This window comes from Rana temporaria, chromosome 13, assembly GCF_905171775.1.
Source record: "Rana temporaria chromosome 13, aRanTem1.1, whole genome shotgun sequence".
Lineage (NCBI taxonomy): Eukaryota > Metazoa > Chordata > Amphibia > Anura > Ranidae > Rana > Rana temporaria.
This window is the reverse complement of record NC_053501.1, coordinates 50,321,164-50,340,066: the sequence shown is the minus strand read 5'-3', so window position 1 is coordinate 50,340,066 and position 18,903 is coordinate 50,321,164. Positions and strand designations below refer to the sequence as shown.

At 40.8% G+C, this 18,903-nt stretch overlaps 1 protein-coding gene across 4 annotated transcripts in view; it reads right to left on the bottom strand.

The window, feature by feature from the left end:
* PAPLN (papilin, proteoglycan like sulfated glycoprotein) overlaps window positions 1-18,903 on the bottom strand; it is a 144,049-nt gene that overhangs the window by 1,254 nt on the left and 123,892 nt on the right. For 3 of the 4 annotated variants that reach the window (XM_040333468.1, XM_040333470.1, XM_040333469.1), the window contains 9 exons: window positions 18,742-18,847; window positions 17,179-17,647; window positions 16,833-16,970; window positions 13,815-13,942; window positions 13,369-13,507; window positions 12,993-13,124; window positions 12,398-12,525; window positions 9,890-9,998; window positions 5,646-5,821 (listed from right to left, as the gene is read on the bottom strand). In XM_040333468.1, coding sequence (XP_040189402.1) covers window positions 5,646-5,821; window positions 9,890-9,998; window positions 12,398-12,525; window positions 12,993-13,124; window positions 13,369-13,507; window positions 13,815-13,942; window positions 16,833-16,970; window positions 17,179-17,647; window positions 18,742-18,847 — 1,525 coding nt within the window. The remainder of the gene's footprint in view (window positions 1-5,645; window positions 5,822-9,889; window positions 9,999-12,397; window positions 12,526-12,992; window positions 13,125-13,368; window positions 13,508-13,814; window positions 13,943-16,832; window positions 16,971-17,178; window positions 17,648-18,741; window positions 18,848-18,903) is intronic. The other variant, XM_040333471.1, reaches the window with a different exon arrangement.

The window sequence follows — 18,903 nt, the reverse complement described above, 5'->3', positions numbered from 1 at the left end:
CCACGTCTGAGATGCTGTCTCAGTAAACCAGCTGTACTGCAGGGAGAATCTTTCTTTGCAAAAAACGGGCATGCTTGACATGCCAATTCATTTCCCATGGCACAGAGAAGATTCATCTATCTCCTGGAAAATCATTTGGTATCAAACATTTTGTGACATGTTCTACAGAATTTGTTATTTATGTCCTACGGCAGTGATATGCAATTAGCGGACCTCCAGCTGTTGCAAAACTACAAGTCCCATCATGCCTCTGCCTCTGGGTGTCATGCTTGTGGCTGTCAGGGTCTTGCTATGCCTCATGGGATTTGTAGTTCTGCAACAGCTGGAGGTCCGCTAATTGCATATCCCTGTCCTACGGTGTGCCTGTGGTCTTTTCTATGTTGGCAGAACTATCAGAGCTCTACGCGCCCGAATCGGCGATCATCGTCGCCTGATTAAAAAGGGCTGCACTGAACACAGCGTTCCTCGGCACTTTGATCGTTGTCACAACAGGGATTTTAAATATCTTGAAGTTTTTGTAATTGAGCACATTCTGAAAGGAACTCTGACTACCAATGAAAGATTCTCCCTTCTTTGCAGAAGGGAGGTCTTCTGGATACATAAGTTCGACAGCTTGGCACCTAAGGGGTTAAATGAGGAAATTGAAGTTAACGTTCTTATCTAACTCTTCCTATTTTATATATAGCTTTTTATTCTATATTCTAAAACATTTTATGAGTAGTTTTTATGAATTGCCACTAGAGGGCACCATTTGGATAGAGTGCCCATACAACCTATTGTGGATATTATGTTGCAACAATATAGATTTGTTATAATGAGATCTAGTGACCAGTTAAGACACAAAAAAACTGCTGTTTATCTTTCAGTAATTTATGATATGCTAATATGTTTTTTTTAAAAATAATTCTCTTGCAATATATTTTTTAAAAAATTCTCTTGCAATATATATGTGATTTATTTGTCTGTTTGTCTTTTTGGATGTCCAAAGGGTTAAATCTCTCGGTTTGGTACACCTCCCCTTTCTCCTCCCTCAAATCCCCCCCCTATCTTAGTCTATTTAATTAAACTTTATACCTAGGTCATATTGACTGTGACAAAGCTCTTGTAAGGGCGAAACGCGTCGTCTAGGACCCCTCTTAATAACCCCCTTTTATGATGGAAGATCCTATTCATGCATAAGAACTTCTATATCCGATTATTTTAATCGCCATGCAACGCTGTTGATTTTTCAACAAGCGCATACTGCATTTTGCCCACTGGAGGGCGCCTAAACTTCTCCCTGCAGTACAGCTGGTTTACGGAGACAGCATCTCAGACGTGGGACGCTTGCATGTTCACCCAGGGAGAGCGTCCTTTCTGATAGGCTGATCCACCCTGTGTCTCCAGCAGTCACATTTATCGGGTCTGTGAAGCTTCCAGACCCGCATAGGAGAGAGCCTAGGATCCCGGACATTGTTACATCAGCCAGGAGAAGGACATTCGATCGATGTTTACATCTGGCTGGGTAATGTACTGTGCTCACCATTTGCACTAATGATGTCTTGCTAGACAGCCCACAAACTAAAACCGCAAGCTTTAACCATTTGAAGTCTGAATAGGGTGCTGGTCTGATGCAGACATTTGGAAAGTTTTTTTTTTATACTTTTTTTATTATATTGTGTACATTGTGGAAACTTTCCCTTTTTTAACCATATAAAGGACTGGATCTTTCGAAAATTAAAGTGTTAATGTATGTTTTTTTCTTCACAAACATTAAGTGGATTTATAATTGGTGAACTTTCAGGAGCGCAGAGTTTTCCTTTTTTGTGTATTTGTGTATTTGTGGTACTTCAGGGTATCCGGATCTCTGCAGCACGGACTGTTCTCAGCCCATACGAGGGTTTCAAGTATTTCATGGGATATTAGTTATTTCCCATTGAGCGCCAGTGATTTTTTTGTATTAATCTTTATCATGGGTTACAGTGAAAATATATGATTCCCTACAGATTTCGTAAGTTTGCCTACTTACAAAGAAATAAAGTGTCTATACTTTTTATCATAGGTGTATTTTAAATGAAAGAGAATATCATAGAAAATCCAGAAAAAAACACATGATACAAATGTAATAACTTGAGATGCAGTTCAGTGAGTAAAATAAGTATTTGATCCCCTAAGCAAAATATAACTTGATGGTGAGTCTCTTGTTGGCAAGCACAGAGGTAAGATGTTTCTTGTAGTTGGTGACCAGGTTTGCACACATTTCAGGAGGGATTTTGGTCCACTCTTTTTTTTTTTTTTTCTTACATATCTTCTCTAAGATAATATCTTCTCTAATATGAGACCTTAAGGTTTCTTGTCAACTCAAACTTGTTTCATCTCCCTCCACAAATTTTCTATAGGATTAAAGTCTGGAGACTGGTTAGGCCAATCCATGACCTTAATGTGCTTCTCCTTGAGCCACTCCTTTGTTGCCTTGGCGGTATGTTTTGGGTCATTGTCATGCTGACAGACCCATCTTCAGTATTCTGGCTGAGGGAAGAAGGTTCTCATCCTAGATTATACAATACATGGCCCCATCCATTGACCGCTCAATGCAGCAAAGTGAGTTTGTACCTTTTACCTGAAAAAAAAAACCCAAAGCAATATGTTTCCAATTCTGTGTACTGTAGGGGATGGTGTTCTTAGGGTCATAGTAAGCATTTTTCCTCCAAACACAGCGAGTACCCCTCCTCAAGAGGATGCATGTACAGTTCTGCCAATAAACATCTAAATAATTCAGAGATGGATTGGGAGAAAGTGCTTTGGTCAGATGAGACCTAAATTGAGCTCTTTAACTTTAACTCGACTCACCACTTTTGGAGGAAGAAAAATGATTACTTACCCTTGGCACACCATTTCTACAGTGAAGCATGGAGGTGGAAACATACTTTGGGGCTGTTTCTCTGCTTAAGGTACAGGTCAACTTTGCCGCATTGAGTGGCCATGTGTTGTAAAATCTTGGATGAGAACCTTCTTCCCTCAGCCCTCAGCCAGGATACTAGCACCCCTATCCCTTTGCCACTGAGGGACACTGGATGCAACACTTTAAACAGTGTATCACAGCTATGGATGGGAGTTGCCATGTCTTTAAATTTGAGTGACTCAGCACTTGACTATGGGATTGGAGAAAGAGGGGGGGGGGGCGAAGAGGGTGGTATTGCTATTAGCTGAGCGTGTTGACAACTTCAAGAAACATTTAGAAGTCTTCCTCGGGAAGCAGAATATAGAGAGCTAGGGGAATTGTTAGAGAATAAAAATCATACACACACTCAGGTTGAACTGGATGACCTTTTCTCAACCATCTAAATATCAAAAATATTTACACAGGGCACTAGTACCCTATGTTTGGACAGTTGCCCCCAGTCTGATCCCCTGCCGTCCTCTGGGCACATAGCTGGCTCCTTCCTTGCTTGCTTTGGTCCTTTTAGTGACCATATTATAACAGGGGTTAGCAAGCAAGCCCTCTCAGTTTCTCTTCCTGGGTCTGTCTCCAACTTTGCCTTGGCTGCAGACACAGTGTCTGAGAAGGAAGTGGATGAGGAAGAGCCCTCTGCTTCTTCTCGGGAATCACATCAGGATGAGTCCTCTTTGCCCAAGTCTCCCTAACCTAAGGTCTTCCTACATGGGGTCTCAGTAACTGCCCTAGCCTGCTGAAATCTTTCCAGTCCACTAGCTTTTAGAGCCCATCTTATACAGTGACTAACCATGCCTCTTTCAGCCTTCTAGTGCCAGGGAATCTCAGACATTTGGGTCCAGAGTTTCATTTCCAGGGGCTAGAAACTAGGTTTTTAGATTGTGTCTCCTTCCTGCTTTTATGCTGTAAAAATGTTCCTCCCCCTGAAACCTGGGTGCTAGTCTTGCTGCTGCTCATCATCTCTCACAGGAAGAAGTCATCCACATCACAAAAGGAATGCTTTCCAGTTTTATATTTGTACCTGTTCAGATACCAAGCCAAGTAAAGAAGTTTTGCCCATTTTGAATATAGACTCACAACTTTATTCCTGTGGGTTCAAAAGTTTTGTGTGAAATTGGCCTGGTTGGTCATTGCTTCCCTTCTTTGGGGGATTTTCTGGTTTCAGTAGACGCTCAGGATGCTCTGCATTTTGCTATGAGCACATCACATTACCAATAGGTTTCCCTTCCTCTTGGCCTATCCACACAACACTTCCCCCTAAGTTTTATCAAGGTGTTTGTCCTAGTCCTAGCTCTGCTTTGTTCTCAGGCAATACAAATTGTGGAGTACCTGGATGATCTAATGCTGAAGGTTTAGCCTTCCCCATTCCTGGCAACTAATGTCCAGTGCAGACCCTGCAGCGATTCTGTTGGATCCAACTCACTGGCCTGATACAGCCCTGTCCAGATCTTCCTGCTTTGGGATGAACTTCTGTTCTGCTGCTCTAGATCTTCACAGATTTAGGTCTCAAAGTCAACCCTAGACTTGTGTCTAATGGCAGTCTCCTTCAAAACCGTGCTGTATGCCCAAATTCACTCCAGTCCATTGCAACTCAACATTTAGGTCCATGGACACCCTCATGCAAACTCTCCTGCCGTAATGAATCTCCAGTTTAAATCTTTAGTCTGAGAAACCCCTTTCTCCAAAGATGTGGAAAATTTCTCATGGCAAATGCCAGCCCATCAGGCAGAGTAGTAATCCTGGATGCCCTTTAGAATGCAGGGGGCTCTCATGGGGGAAGCTCACTTCCTATCAACATCTCAGAATTCAGCTATCCTGAGCCTTGCACTGAAACATACCACATCAGGACAGCGAACAGAAATTTTCTTGGTATGTGCTTTTGAGAGTCTACCTCACCAGCGACAAACTCTTTTAGGAAATCAGATTCCCTCTCTGTGGCTCCCGCAGGAGACTCCCTGCCTCCCACTCCACTATTGCTAAGTGGATTAGACAAGTCATCATTTGCGTATACGTGTATGGTCTAAAGGATATGAGATCCTCCCTTTCCTGTTAAGGCACATTCCCCCAGATCCATTACTGCTTCATGGGCTTTTTAACATCGGGCATCTGTTTCCCTGATATTCAATGCTGCCACCTGGACAGTGGAAAAATTGGTTTTCCCCAACATACTTTAATGCCTCGTACACACGCCCGGATTTTCAGAGGAAAAAAAAAAGTCTGACAGGCTTTTTTTTTTCTAGGAAAATCCTTCCGTGTGTAGCCTCCATCTGACTTTTTCGGAAGTCCGACGGACCTTAGATAAAAAACCTGTTCTCTTTCTTTTCGACTGACTCACGGCAGACTTTTGCACGATCAAAAGTCCGACCGCGTGTAAAAGGCATAACAGTCCTAATAAACCCTTAACATTAATGTTCACGATGAGTGCTAGAAGCTATAATTTAAAAAGCAGTGATAATGGACACATGAACCAATATGCCTCTGGGTATAGCATGAAAGAAGACTATTAGATCTTATACACTATTGTTCTTCTTTGCATATGATATGACAGTACACCAATAGCCTGTGTCTGTGAGAGCACAAAGTTAGCTAACCAACTGTATTTTGGCCACTTCAATTGTTTTTGAAATCAAATTTAAGCAATCCTTTTTGCTGTAATGACTTGGCTTTATAACTGCAACAAGCTAGGGGAAAGAAGTATTCATATCGGACTTACCCATCGGTTTATGCCTATTAACTTTGATTTCTGCACTGGCACTGACCGAATGACTGCCACTGTATGCATTGCATGTATATGAGCCCTCATCTGCAGTCTTGGTGTTCCTTATGATCAAGCTGCCATCATGAGACATGTATGTGTGACGGCCATCTGACTGCACTGGCACACCATTCCTGTAAGAGGCAAACATGAGTCATATTGTCATTGGTAATGTTTGCTACTTGAAATGCTAAATTCCTGGCTGTCACATTGATTCTGTCATCACTACATAAAAGCAGAGCTTCCACCAGAATTGTTATCCTATTTTTGTTACCTGCAAAATCCTATGTTAACTAATAATGTGGAAGCCTTCCTAGCAACATTTCAGAAGACAGCAAAGAGAAAGAGGCCCCAAGAGTAAGTGGGCCAGCCTCATTGCCCATTTTGTTTCCACAAAAGACCTATTATGATCTTCCACCTGGTGAGGTCAATAGCTATGGCTGAAAGTAAAGATCCTGGCCTGCTTTGGGGTGACTACAGCTCTCCAGACCCAACTAGAGACGTTGAGCAAATTGGTCACCAGGGTCCCTAGAGCACAACCTGGTTTAACATACGAAATACAGTATCTCACAAAAGTGGGCATTTTTGTAAATATTTTATTATATCTTTTCATGTAACACTGAAGAAGTGACACTTTGCTACAATGTATAATAGTGAGTGCACAGCTTGTATAACAGTGTAAATTTGCTGTCCCCTCAAAATAACTCCACACATAGCCATTAATGTCTAAACAACTGGGAACAAAAGTGAGTACACCTCTAAGTGAAAATTTCCAAATTGGACCCAAAGTGTCAATATTTTGTGTGACCACCATTATTTTCCAGCACTACCTTAACCCTCTTGGGCATGGAGTTCACCAGAGCTTCACAGGTTGCCACTGGAGTCCTCTTCTACTCCTCCATTATGACATCAAGGAGCTGGTGGATGTCGGAGACCTTGCGCTTCTACACCTTCCATTTTACGATGCCCCACAGATGCGCAATAGGGTTTAGGTCTGGAGACATGCTTGGCCAGTCCAGCACCTTTACTCTCAGCTTCTTTAGCAAGACAGTGGTTGTCTTGGAGGTCTGTTTGAGGTCAATATCATGTTGGAATACTGTCCTGCGGCCAAGTCTCCGAAGGGAGGGGATTATGCTCTGCTTCAGTATGTCACAGTATATGTTGGCATTCATGGGTCCCTCAATGAACTTTAGCTCCCCAGTGGCGGCAGTACTCATGCAGCCCCAGACTATGACACTCCCATCACCATGCTTGACTGTAGGCAAGACACACTTGTCTTTGTACTTCTCACCTGGTTGCCACCACACATGCTTGACACTAAACCAAATAAGTTTATCTTGGTGTCATCAGACCACAGCATATGGTTTCAGTAATCTGTCTGCTTGTACTCAGCAAACTGTTTGCAGGCTTTTTTTGTGCATCATCTTTAGAAGAGGCTTCCTTCTGGGACGACATGCCGCAGTGCAGACCAATTTGATGGAGTGTACAGCGTACAGTCTGAGCACTGACAGGCTGACACCCCCCCCCCCACCTCTGCAGTGATGCTGGCAGCACTTATATGTCTATTTCCCAAAGACGGATATGATGCTGAGCATGGCGAGGCCTCCATGGCGAGGCCTGTTCTGAGTGCAACCTGTCCTGTTAAACCGCTGTATGGTCTTGGCCACCGTGCTGCATCTCAGTTTCAGGGTCTTGGCAATATTCTTATAGCCTAGGCCAGTGATGGCGAACCTTGGCACCCCAGATGTTTTGAAACTACATTTCCCATGATGCTCATGCACTCTTCAATGTAGCTGAGCATCATGGGAAATGTAGTTCCAAAACATCTGGGGTGCCAAGGTTTGCCATCACTGGCCTAGGCCATCTTTATGTAGAGCAACAATTCTTTGTCAGATCCTCAGAGTTCTTTGCCATGAGGTGCCATGTTGAACTTCCAGTGACCAGTATGAGAGAGAGCAATAAAACCAAATGTAACACACCTTCTCCCCATTCTCACCTGAGACCTTGTAACACTGAGTCACATGACACCAGGAGGGAAAATGGCTAATTGGATCCAATTTGGACATTTTCATTTAGGGGTGTACTCACTTTTTTGCCAGCGGTTTAGTCATTAATGGCTGTGTGTTGAGTTATTTTGAGGGGACAGCAAATATACATTGTTATACAAGCTGTACACTCACTACTTTGTAGAAAAGTTTAATTCCTTCAGTGTTATCACATGAAAGGATATAATAAAGTGTGTGTGTGTATGTATATATATATATATATATATATATATATATATATATATATATATACAGTGGGGATCGAAAGTTTGGGCACCCCAGGTAAAAATTTGTATTAATGTGCATAACGAAGCCAAGGAAAGATGAAAAAAATTCCAAAAGGCATCAAATTACAGATCAGACATTCTTATATGTCAAAAAAAGTTAGATTTTATTTCCATCATTTACACTTTCAAAATTACAGAAAACAAAAAAATGGCGTCTGCAAAAGTTTGGGCACCCTGCAGAATTTATAGCATGCACTGCCCCCTTTGCAAAGCTGAGACCTGCCAGTGTCATGGATTGTTCTCAATCAACGTCTGTGAAGACCAGGTGATGTCAATCTCAAAGGTTTTAAATGCCCAGACTCATCTGACCTTGCCCCAACAATCAGCACCATGGGTTCTTCTAAGCAGTTGTCTAGAAAACTGAAACAGAAAATAGTTGACGCTCACAAAGCTGGAAAAGGCTATAAGAAGATAGCAAAGCGTTTTCAGATGTCAATATCCTCTGTTCGGAATGTAATTAAGAAATGGCAGTCAACAGTGGAAGTTAAAGCAAGATCTGGAAGACCAAGAAAAATATCAGACAGAACAGCTCGCAGGATTGTGAGAAAGGCAATTCAAAACCCATGTTTGACTGCACGATCCCTCCAGAAAGATCTGGCAGACACTGGAGTTGTGGTACACTATTCCACTATAAAGAGATACTTGTACAAATATGGTCTTCATGGAAGAGTCATCAGACGAAAACCTCTTTTACATCCTCACCACAAAAATCAGCGTTTGAACTTTGCAAATGAACATATAGACAAGCCTGATGCATTTTGGAAACAAGTTCTGTGGACCGATGAGGTTAAAATATAACTTTTTGGCCGGAACGAGCAAAGGTACGTTTGGAGAAGAAAGGGCACAGAATTTAATGAAAAGAACCTCTGTCCAACTGTTAAGCATGTGGGTGGATCAATCATGCTGTGGGGTTGTATTGCAGCCAGTGGCACAGGGAACATTTCATGAGTAGAAGGAAAAATGGATTCAATAAAATTTCAGCAAATTTTGGATGGTAACTTGATGCCATCTGTGAAAAAGCTGAAGTTAAAGAGAGGATGGCTTCTACAAATGGATAATGATCCTAAACACACCTCAAAATCCACGGGGGATTACATCAAGAGGCGTAAACTGAAGGTTTTGCCATGGCCTTCACAATCTCCTGACCTCAACATAATTGAAAATCTATGGATAGACCTTAAAAGAGCAGTGCGTGACAGCCCAGAAATCTCAAAGAACTGGAAGACTTTTGTAAGGAAGAATGGGCAAAGATACCTCAAACAAAAATTGACTACAAAAAGGGTTTACAAGCTGTGATACTTACCAAAGGGGGCAGTACAAGATATTAACTCTGCAGGGTGCCCAAACTTTTGCAGACGCCATTTTTTTGTTTTCTGTAATTTTGAAAGTGTAAATGATGGAAATAAAATCTAACTTTTTTTTTTTACATATTATGAGAATGTCTAATCTGTAATCTGTAATTTGATGCCTTTGAGATTTTTCCATCTTTCCTTGGCTTCGTTATGCACATCAATACAAATTTTTACCTGGGGTGCCCAAACTTTCGATCCCCACTGTGTATGTATATGTATGTGTGTATATATATATATATATATATATATATATATATATATATATATACATACACACACACACACACTCATTTGTATTTTGTAGAGTTTGCGATATACAGTACATACACCGCTGATCTCCATATGAAATATTTTCTCATAAGAAAATATAATTTGTAATCTAGAGAGTAAAAAAAACACTAAATAAGGCCATTTTTGTTTAGTAGATGCCGTTTTAACAGCTTCTAATAAAAAACCCAATATTGACCTATGGATTAATACAGGCAACCAGAAAATTAACCAAAAAGGAAAAAACTCACCTTGACCACTGAACATTGACATTGTCACCTTTCACGATACATTTCAGCGAAGCCTGTTCACCTTCTAACACAGTGACACCACTGGGTGGCTCAGTAATTGTCAGTTCTCCTGTACAGTTAGAGACATTTCTCATTACTTCATCTGAATTCAACAGGAAATTTCTTGCAAACAAAAAAAAAGCTTGCACCAGTAAAGACAATTATGCAAATAAGCATTACATTACTAATGCATGAACCATTTAAAGTGGATTTTCTCAGTATAAGGCAACTGAAATTGTTTTACCTGTAGAAACAGGTGCTTATAGCTGTATTTGTGATCTCAGTGACTGCCAGCATCTTTTGGACCACACTGGACCTCTGGTCATTTTGGACTGAAGAAAACCTCATTAGCACATCCTGTATTTTGTACCCATCTAGAAACATCCTCTTCTGTATACCAACAGTACTCCTTTGTGGTGTTAAACAGTGTTGGAATGCTGTGGTCACAGCAGGGTTGGCAATACTGTGCATGTATTCTGGAAACAGTCATTCAGAACAAGGCACTATGGGCACCAGGAGATATAGTCCAAGGTGGAGATCTTGTTCATTGACAATCTGTGTGACTAAAGCCTGCCATTTACTGCTCAAATCTAAACTGAGTTCTGCTGAATTGGCTACAATTTGAGCCAGGGGTGGCCCTGTTCTTACCACCAGGCTCAACAATAGTCAATCTTTCAACTGACTTTTGTCGGAGGATCCAAATGAAAAAATGTAGGCTCAGCAGAAACTGCATCCAAACACATGCAGTCATTGTTTTGGGCATTCTGATAATCACAGGTGCTGGTGGATACAATACAATAGCCATCAGGGGAGATTCCTTCATCCATGCTGATTAGTGTGGATAGAGGAATTCAATTTCTCTTGTTCAGCCTTGCAGCCAAATTAGAGAAATCTATATGTGTATTGTTAGCCTAAGCCATTCTCACTTGACTGGAATTGAGCTTTAAAGTGACACTAAATATAAAAGTGTTAATTGCCATAGTTCATTCCCATAAATCATATCACTGTATTTTGTTTTGTTTTTCAAGAAAATCCTCTAAGTACCCTATTCCTGCAGCACTGTTGTGTGGTCACCTGATCTTTCCCTGTTCTTTGGCATCTGCAGGGAAAGATCTTTGGGAGGGGCTTATATTGCCCTGCTTATGTATGTTTTTTACAGTGTGAGTCTGACTGACCAGCCCTGATTTGGTGCTGTGAGAGTTGAGTTGAGAGGTATCTTAATATAGCGCAGTCTTACCCCGAAGGGTCCCGGTGCGCATAGCAGAGGCAGCACAGAGCGGCAGAAAGGGTGGAAGACAAAGGCTACGCAGGGAAGGCTTGCGTGAAAAGCCAAGTCTTCAGTAACCCGCGGAAGACCGGAATAGTAGGGGCCTCCTGGACCTGGACAGGGAGGCTATTGCATAGAACGGCACCCTGGTAGGAGAAGGCCTGGCCACCACGCCGGATGTTCTTGGGCACCGAGATGTAAAGGAGATCTCTGCCGGTAGATCTGAGTGATCTAACAAAAGCTTGTTTATGAAAACGAGAGCAGAGATAGCTTGGGGCCAAGCCTCTCATAATCTTAAACATAATACATCAAGCCTTAAATAAGGTGTGATAGTGGACCGGCAGCCAGTGCAAGACGCGGAGGACAGGGGTGATATGATCCCTCAGCAGGACATCCATGAGTAACCTAACCGCAGCATTTTGAATAAGTTGAAGCTTCTGCACTAACATCTTTGGCAAGCCCAGATAAAGAGAGTTGGAGTAGTCTAGGCAACTACCTATCGTGGCGCAGATGACAGTTGTTTTTGTCCGAGATATCCAGATATTTAAACAGCCCCCTCATGTGCCGGTCACATGACTAAGGGGGAAAAAAATGTTTAAGAAGAGCAATTCGAATTAAGTTATAAATATCAAAAATACAGTTTTATAACTCCCTATAAATCTTTATTGAACATCAGATGTGTATTTTTGTGCATTAATATGGTGCAGGCAGAGTTCAAGATGATTGACACTAGCTTTCATTTTGTTCAGACAAAATCTGCATCCAAGTCCCTTTTTTTTTCACTTTACAGGTATTAGCAATTATATTTGATACATTTAATACAGATTTATATTAAAGTGGTCGTAAAGCCTGCCTTGTGATTTTTACCTACAGGTAAGCCTGATATGGAAATAAGCTGCAGGTTTGAATGTCCAAGTATTTAAAGGAAACCTTTAAAAAAAGATGGAAGCGGTCATAGATGACTTCCTGTTCTGCACATGCTAGTAGACTGCTGTCTTGCTAACCCCTAATTTCTGAGTCTCTAAGCCAGAATAAAGACTTTTGATTTTACACTATTAATATGCATACTCCTTCCAGGACAGTGGCTCAACTTTTATTTTATTTTGACCTAAGCTAATCACCAAATACCAAATGTCAGTACCGTACAGTAAATCAATGCAGGACATCTGAACTCAAACAAGTCTGCAGAATGTGTAACCAACCTCTGATTTTTAATTGGATTTGTTTAAATTCTTTGCGATGTCCATTGGTAGTGGCACATGTGTAAGATCCAGCATCTTCTGAACTTACACGACTGATCACGAGTGAACCATCTGCTTGTTTTCTGTATCTGGAAAAATATAAGCCAGGTGTTATTTTCTTTTTAGGTGCATACTAAAATGTTTGCTTAGTTTCAATAACAAATTGTTTAATTTCCTATGTTAGTGGACATCAAGATATATTAAATGGATAAATGAATGGATGGTTCTGGGTTCCCATGATTGGGCAGTTCTCTCAAAACACAAGGCCACTTTGGACGGATACTGAAGAAAGAGATTGAATAGAATATCAAAAGGGTGGACTTTGGGTGTTGGATTCACAGGGTTGTTTAAATGCAACTTTTAGGCATGCTCATCAGCAGCTGGTTGTTGGTTCGATATACTGAGCCCTTATAGTAGGCCGGTAGGGATTTGGCTTGCTGGGCACTTGTTTTTGTAAAGAAAGACTGATCAAGGAGCTGTACATTTTCGGTTCAAAATTTTTCATAAATACTCTCATATAATAATAAGCCTTTTCAGACAACTAATGCCATTTTACCTTGGGGAAGGCAAGGGTAATCCATCTTTTTGCCATTCTACCATGGTATTGGGAGATATGTGCAAATGACAAGATAATCGTGCCCGATGACCAAGATTTGCTTCCACCTCAATGGGACCAGTCACAGATGCTCTAAACATAAAGAGGAAAAAGTACTTATTTTATTATTTATACAAAATGATAGTCAATAGCCATATTTCTCTGTATTAAAATATTTTATGGTTCGGTAAATTTTGGAAGCTTACATTTGGCTTACTGCACTGTACACATAATGTCATTGCTCTTTGCACTGCCTTGCTGTTAAGGCAAAACGTTTAAATTTTTTCATTAACAAGGGTAATTTTAAAATGGTTGGATTATTATACACCTTGCTTACCTTCTTCCAGAGTGCACAGTATGAGTACTGTGCACATTTTCTCGTAACACCTGAGCAGTAGAAGAGTCTTCTCCTCGAACATCTTCATTATTTCCTCTGGCAGTGTCATGTGTTCTCCGCCCCTTGTGCAGCTCAGTTCCTGCATTGGAAAACCACAAAGCTTAATTGTTATGTGCAGTAGACTGTGCCACAGTGTTGGTTCTTCAAACATCTCCCAATTTGAGTTTCATTTAAAATAAAACCTCATCATAAATTCTAAGAAAGGTTCAATAAACTTTGAAAATAAACAGACCACCAAGAATGAATAAAGAAAGGTTAATTGTTAACATAACCTTTGTTTTTCTACAATGGGAATTGTATAAAAGTTTTATTTATGAAACTTGATACTGTTCATCTATTGTATAATGCAAAGATGCAGAGTAGTAGGTGGCGATTATTAAACACACCCTTCACTTGAAGCCGTACTGTGTGTGTTTCTCTACGGTTGCCATTTGAAACCATACAGGTGTAAGTTCCGGCATCTTCAGCTTGGACATTGCTGATCACAAGAGAACTGTCTGATTGGTAGGTGTGCCTAGAAGAGAACAGTAAGGTCAGTAAAATGTTCGTTTGACTTTTTTTGGAATGGCAACAGGATAATATACTTATTATACTTGTTCATTAATATATACTGTTTAATTGGTATAAAAAAAAAGGAACTTATTGCTGCCTTTAGAGCTCCCTGAGATCCCTGAAATCCAGGCCACCCAATATATTAAAAAAAAAAGTGACCATTTAAGTTCACCAGCTACGGCATGCTTCCTTTTGGTTCATATGCCCTACTTCTGGCTCATTCCTATGAATTAATAGCCAATAAATAAAGACAGTGGGCCAGATTCATATAGACGGGCGCATCTTTAGTTAGGCGTATCGCATCTCATATGCGCTACGCCGACATAACATTGAGAGGCAAGTACTGTATTCACAAAGCACTTGCTTCCATATGTACCTCGGCATAACGTAAATGGGCCGGCGTAAGCCCGCGTAATTCAAAGTAGCAAGGCAGTGGGCGTGTTGTATTCAAATGAATCGTGACCCCATGTGAATGCATGGCCGAACGAACGGCGCATGCGCACGCATGCTCAGAATCACGTCGCAAATACTCCGTACGATACGACGTCACAATGCGTGCGACGTGAAACCTCACTTACGCCCAGCCCCATTCACGTACGACTTACGTAAACGACGTAAAAGCCAACGGCAGTTCCGACGTCCATACCTTGCATGGGCTCCGCCACCTATAGAGGTGTTTTATCTTTATGCCGGCGTATGTCTTACGTAGCCTACTGCGACGGGCGTACGTACGTTCGTGAATCGGCGTATCTAGCTCATTTACATATTCAACGCATAAATCAACGGAAGCGCCCCTTGCGGCCAGCGTAAATATGCACCTAAGATACGACGGCGTAGGAAACTTACGTCGGTCGTATCTTGGCCAAATTCAGGCGTATCTGGCTTCCAGAATGCGCTTAAAGATATGACGGCGCACATTCGGACTTATGACGGCGTATCTACTGATACGCCGTCGTCGTAAGTCTCTCTAAATCTGGCCCATTATGTACAGAGACACTATACAATTGTTTTAGGGGGATTCAGGTAGCATCTTGAACCTTTCATAAATGCATTGTAAATACTTTACATTGTAAATGCTATATATGAAAATTTTCAGAGTAGCAATCACAAATGTTATTTGGGCTTTAGACCTCGTACATACTGTATGTTCTCTGTTTAATGTTAACCTTTTGTTAGCCTTAATACTAGTCTGGAAAACATGAGATTGAAAGTGTTGATGACCCACTGATTTTAATATTTTGCATTTCTGACATTAAAGAATGCACATAAGGAATTTTGACTTTCCAGAGTTGCGTGTTTCCTCCAGGTCAGTGACACAAAACATTAAAGCTAAAGGGTCAGCAATACAACTAACTAGCCTTTAACCCTTTCATGCCTAAGCCTATTTCTGATATTTGGTGTTTACAAGTTAAAATCCGTATTTTTTGCTAGAAAATTACTTAGAAGAGACTCTAGAGAATAAAATGGCAATTGTTGAAATATTTTATGTCACACAGTATTTGTGCAGCAGTGTTTTAAATGCAACTTTTTGGGGAAAAGGACACTTTCATGAATTAAAAAAACTAAACAGTAAAGCTAGCCCAATTTTTTGTTTTTGTATATTGTGAAAGATGTTACGCCGAGTAAATAAATACCAAACATGTCACGCTTTATATGGACTCGTAGAATGGCGCTAAACTACGGTACCTAAAAATCTCCAAAGGCGACGCATTACATTTTTTTTACGGTTAGCAGGTAAGAGTTACAGAAGAGGTCTAGAGCTCGAATTATTGCTCTCGCTCTGACGATCACGGCAATACCTGTGTGATTTGAACACCGTTTACATATGCAGGCGCGACATCCGTATGCATTCTCTTTTCTGCGCAAGCTCGCGGGGGGCGCGTTAAAAATATATATTTTTATTTTTATATTATTAAATTGTGTTTTAAAACTTGATCATTTTTATTGCTGTCACAAGAAATGTAACCATCCCTTGTGACAGTAATAGGTGGTGACGGGTACTCTTTATGGAGGGATCAGGGGGGGTCTAAAAGACCTCCAATCCCTCCTTTGCACTTCAAAGCATTCAGATCACCGAAAACGGCAATTCTGAGTACTGTATATTTTTTTTAAATCCGGCGCCATTGGCAGCCGATTAACCAGAAGTGACGTTGTGACGTCGCTTCCGTGTTTACATTCAGGAGACTGGAACAAAGCCGTTTACTGCTTCGTTCCTGTCTGTGGTTAGATGCCGGAAGTGGCAGATCGGGCCTCCTGGTGGGACGCGAGGCGGCGGGAGGGGAAATCCCAGGAAAGCTGATCGCCTGCTCTAAAACACAGTACAAGGATGATGCCTGCAGCTCTGGGCATCATCCCAGTATAACCCCCGAGGCCGCATATATGTATACGCTTGGCTGGAAGGGGTTAAAAGGATGCAAGCAATGAAAACGCCTATATCTCCCTCATGATGCATATCCAGTTTTTTTAGAGTGGTTGTAAACCTCGGTTATGGAATGTGAGCAAAGCACTTAGTGCAGCATATGGATCATATTGGTACTAACAGATTAAGCATTAAATAAGCATTTATCAGGCTTTTAGTAAACTTAGCTACTTAAAACTTGCTAGAAGTCTGCTGAAGCCTATTAAAAAAGTTGTAATTCATATGCAAACTTTTTAGATTAGAAAGTAGTAAAACATTTACTACATTTAGGAATAATGAATACATACTAGAGCACAAGTGAATATTACCAGCAGTCAGGTACAAAAGATTTGCAGATTTTTCATTGATGTTCAGTGATTGTTTAGTGCAGTTTTGCCTAAATGCTTTTATCTACATAGAACTGTATATTAATGAGCAATGGAAAAAAAACTACCTGGTTGAAGACACAGGACTTCCATCTTTCTGCCATTCCACCCTGGGGAAAGGGTAATCACTCACTCTGCACAGCAGGCGGACAGTCTGTCCAATCAATGACTCCATAGATGAAAATTCTGCCTTGTTCAAGATCATTCTAAGGTGTAAAGGAAAAGAGACTTTATATGTTAAAAAAAATAAAATAATACATAATGATAGATCAGCCTCACATTTATATCAAGCAAAACCTAGAGTCATTTGAAATATTTTGTGTTTTGTGCATCTTGGTAATCTGTAGAATAATAGCTGCCATAAAGTCTCACTCTTGCGCTATGCTAAAAAAACACAAACTAAGAATAAAGTACCTGTAAAGGGAAGAGTGGTGAGATGAGTCTTCTGCTTTGGGTGCATATTGGCTTTGATCTGGGGATGGAGCAGATATTTTGTGATCTATATTGCTCTCATCCCAATCATGCCCAGCAAGAATACGGCCTTCTATGTCTCCGTCAAGCGTTTTAACAATTCCTCGATGTTGCCCTCCTGGCACATGACCCAAATCTACAGTTTCATCAACTCCTGGGTTTTCATGCGATAAACGATCCCACTTCATTCCCCTCTTACGGTATCGATATTCTATTGTACCAGTTGTCCTTCCTGGGATTTTTTGGCAAGCGTTCATGCATTCCTCTTCAGTGCCAAAATTGTTTTTATTGCCATGGCAGCCCCCGTACCAAAAACGATTGCATTTGCCAACATCAGGGACAAAGTACCAGCGAGTAGTCCAGTCACTGCAAGGGCCCAGAGCACTTGGTAGGAGACACATTGTTGCATACGCTGGCAGAAATAAAAAGTTAGAGTATGAATATGACCATGCAGAGTCATTTGGTGCAATTCTAGTATTTAATTTGAACCACACCGGGTCTTTAAAGGGGTTGTAAAGGTAAAAAAAAAAATCCTAAATATCTTCCTTTACCTTAGTGCAGTCCTCCTTCACTTATATCATCCTTCAATTTGGCTTTTAAATGTCCTTATTTCTTCTGAGAAATCCTCACTTCCTGTTCTTCTGTCTGTAACTCCACACAGTAATGTAAGGCTTTCTCCCTGGTGTGGAGTGTCGTGCTCGCCCCTCCCCTGGAATACAGGAGAGTCAGGACGCCCACCAACACACAGCTCCTTTCTCCATCTGCAACGTAGAGAGTGTCCTGACTCTCCTGTCAGCAAAATTGAAGGATGAGGTAAGTGAAGGAGGACTGCACTAAGGTAAAGGAAGCTATTTAGGAAAAAAAATAATTACCTTTACAACCCCTTTAAACCTCGATTTAATTTGTTTTTTAACTGTGTATTGCATTTGATTATTGCTTCAATAAAGTGTGCACATCACACAGCCCCCTCCCCCTTTCTTCTACTCCAGTAGATGTTTTTCCTTTTTCTCCTTTTTTTCTGTATGCCATATAAGGTGTTCTCACTTTTTGATTATGATGCACATAAAATCACTTGAGCTCTGCACAAACTGGGCTGATATTTTACAATGTATTTTATTCTTGGAAACAAAATACCTACAACTCACTGGGAATTTGGAAACGTCCTTGCATTTTGATATTCTGCATCAAAAACAATTTACATTTATTTTCAAAGTCTGAAAGTCTATTCTTATGAAAGGGAGCCTTTGCCTAAGCTGTGGACACCTAAAGTATTTACATAATCAGGAACTGACATGAGTTTAGTTAATGGCTTGGATGAACAGATTATTTGTTCTACAAAGCACCCTGCATTCAAGTGTAAAACTGTTCCTGTCTGGTGCATAGGTTACCACTGCCAATATACAGTACATGTCTTTTTATATATATATATATATATATATATATATATATATATATATTTCAATGAAGAACACATCGTACCCTCCTGGGCAGTGAGAATATACTTACAATAACTGGGTTTACTGTGACATCCTTCACCCACAGGACCAGAAGCTTTGTTGATGTTGTTAAAGCAGCATCCATATTGGGAGGTTCTACATTCATCAGAGGGTGTCTAAATCCAAAAACAGCAAAAACTATTCACTATATAAGCACAACTCTAAGGCTTTT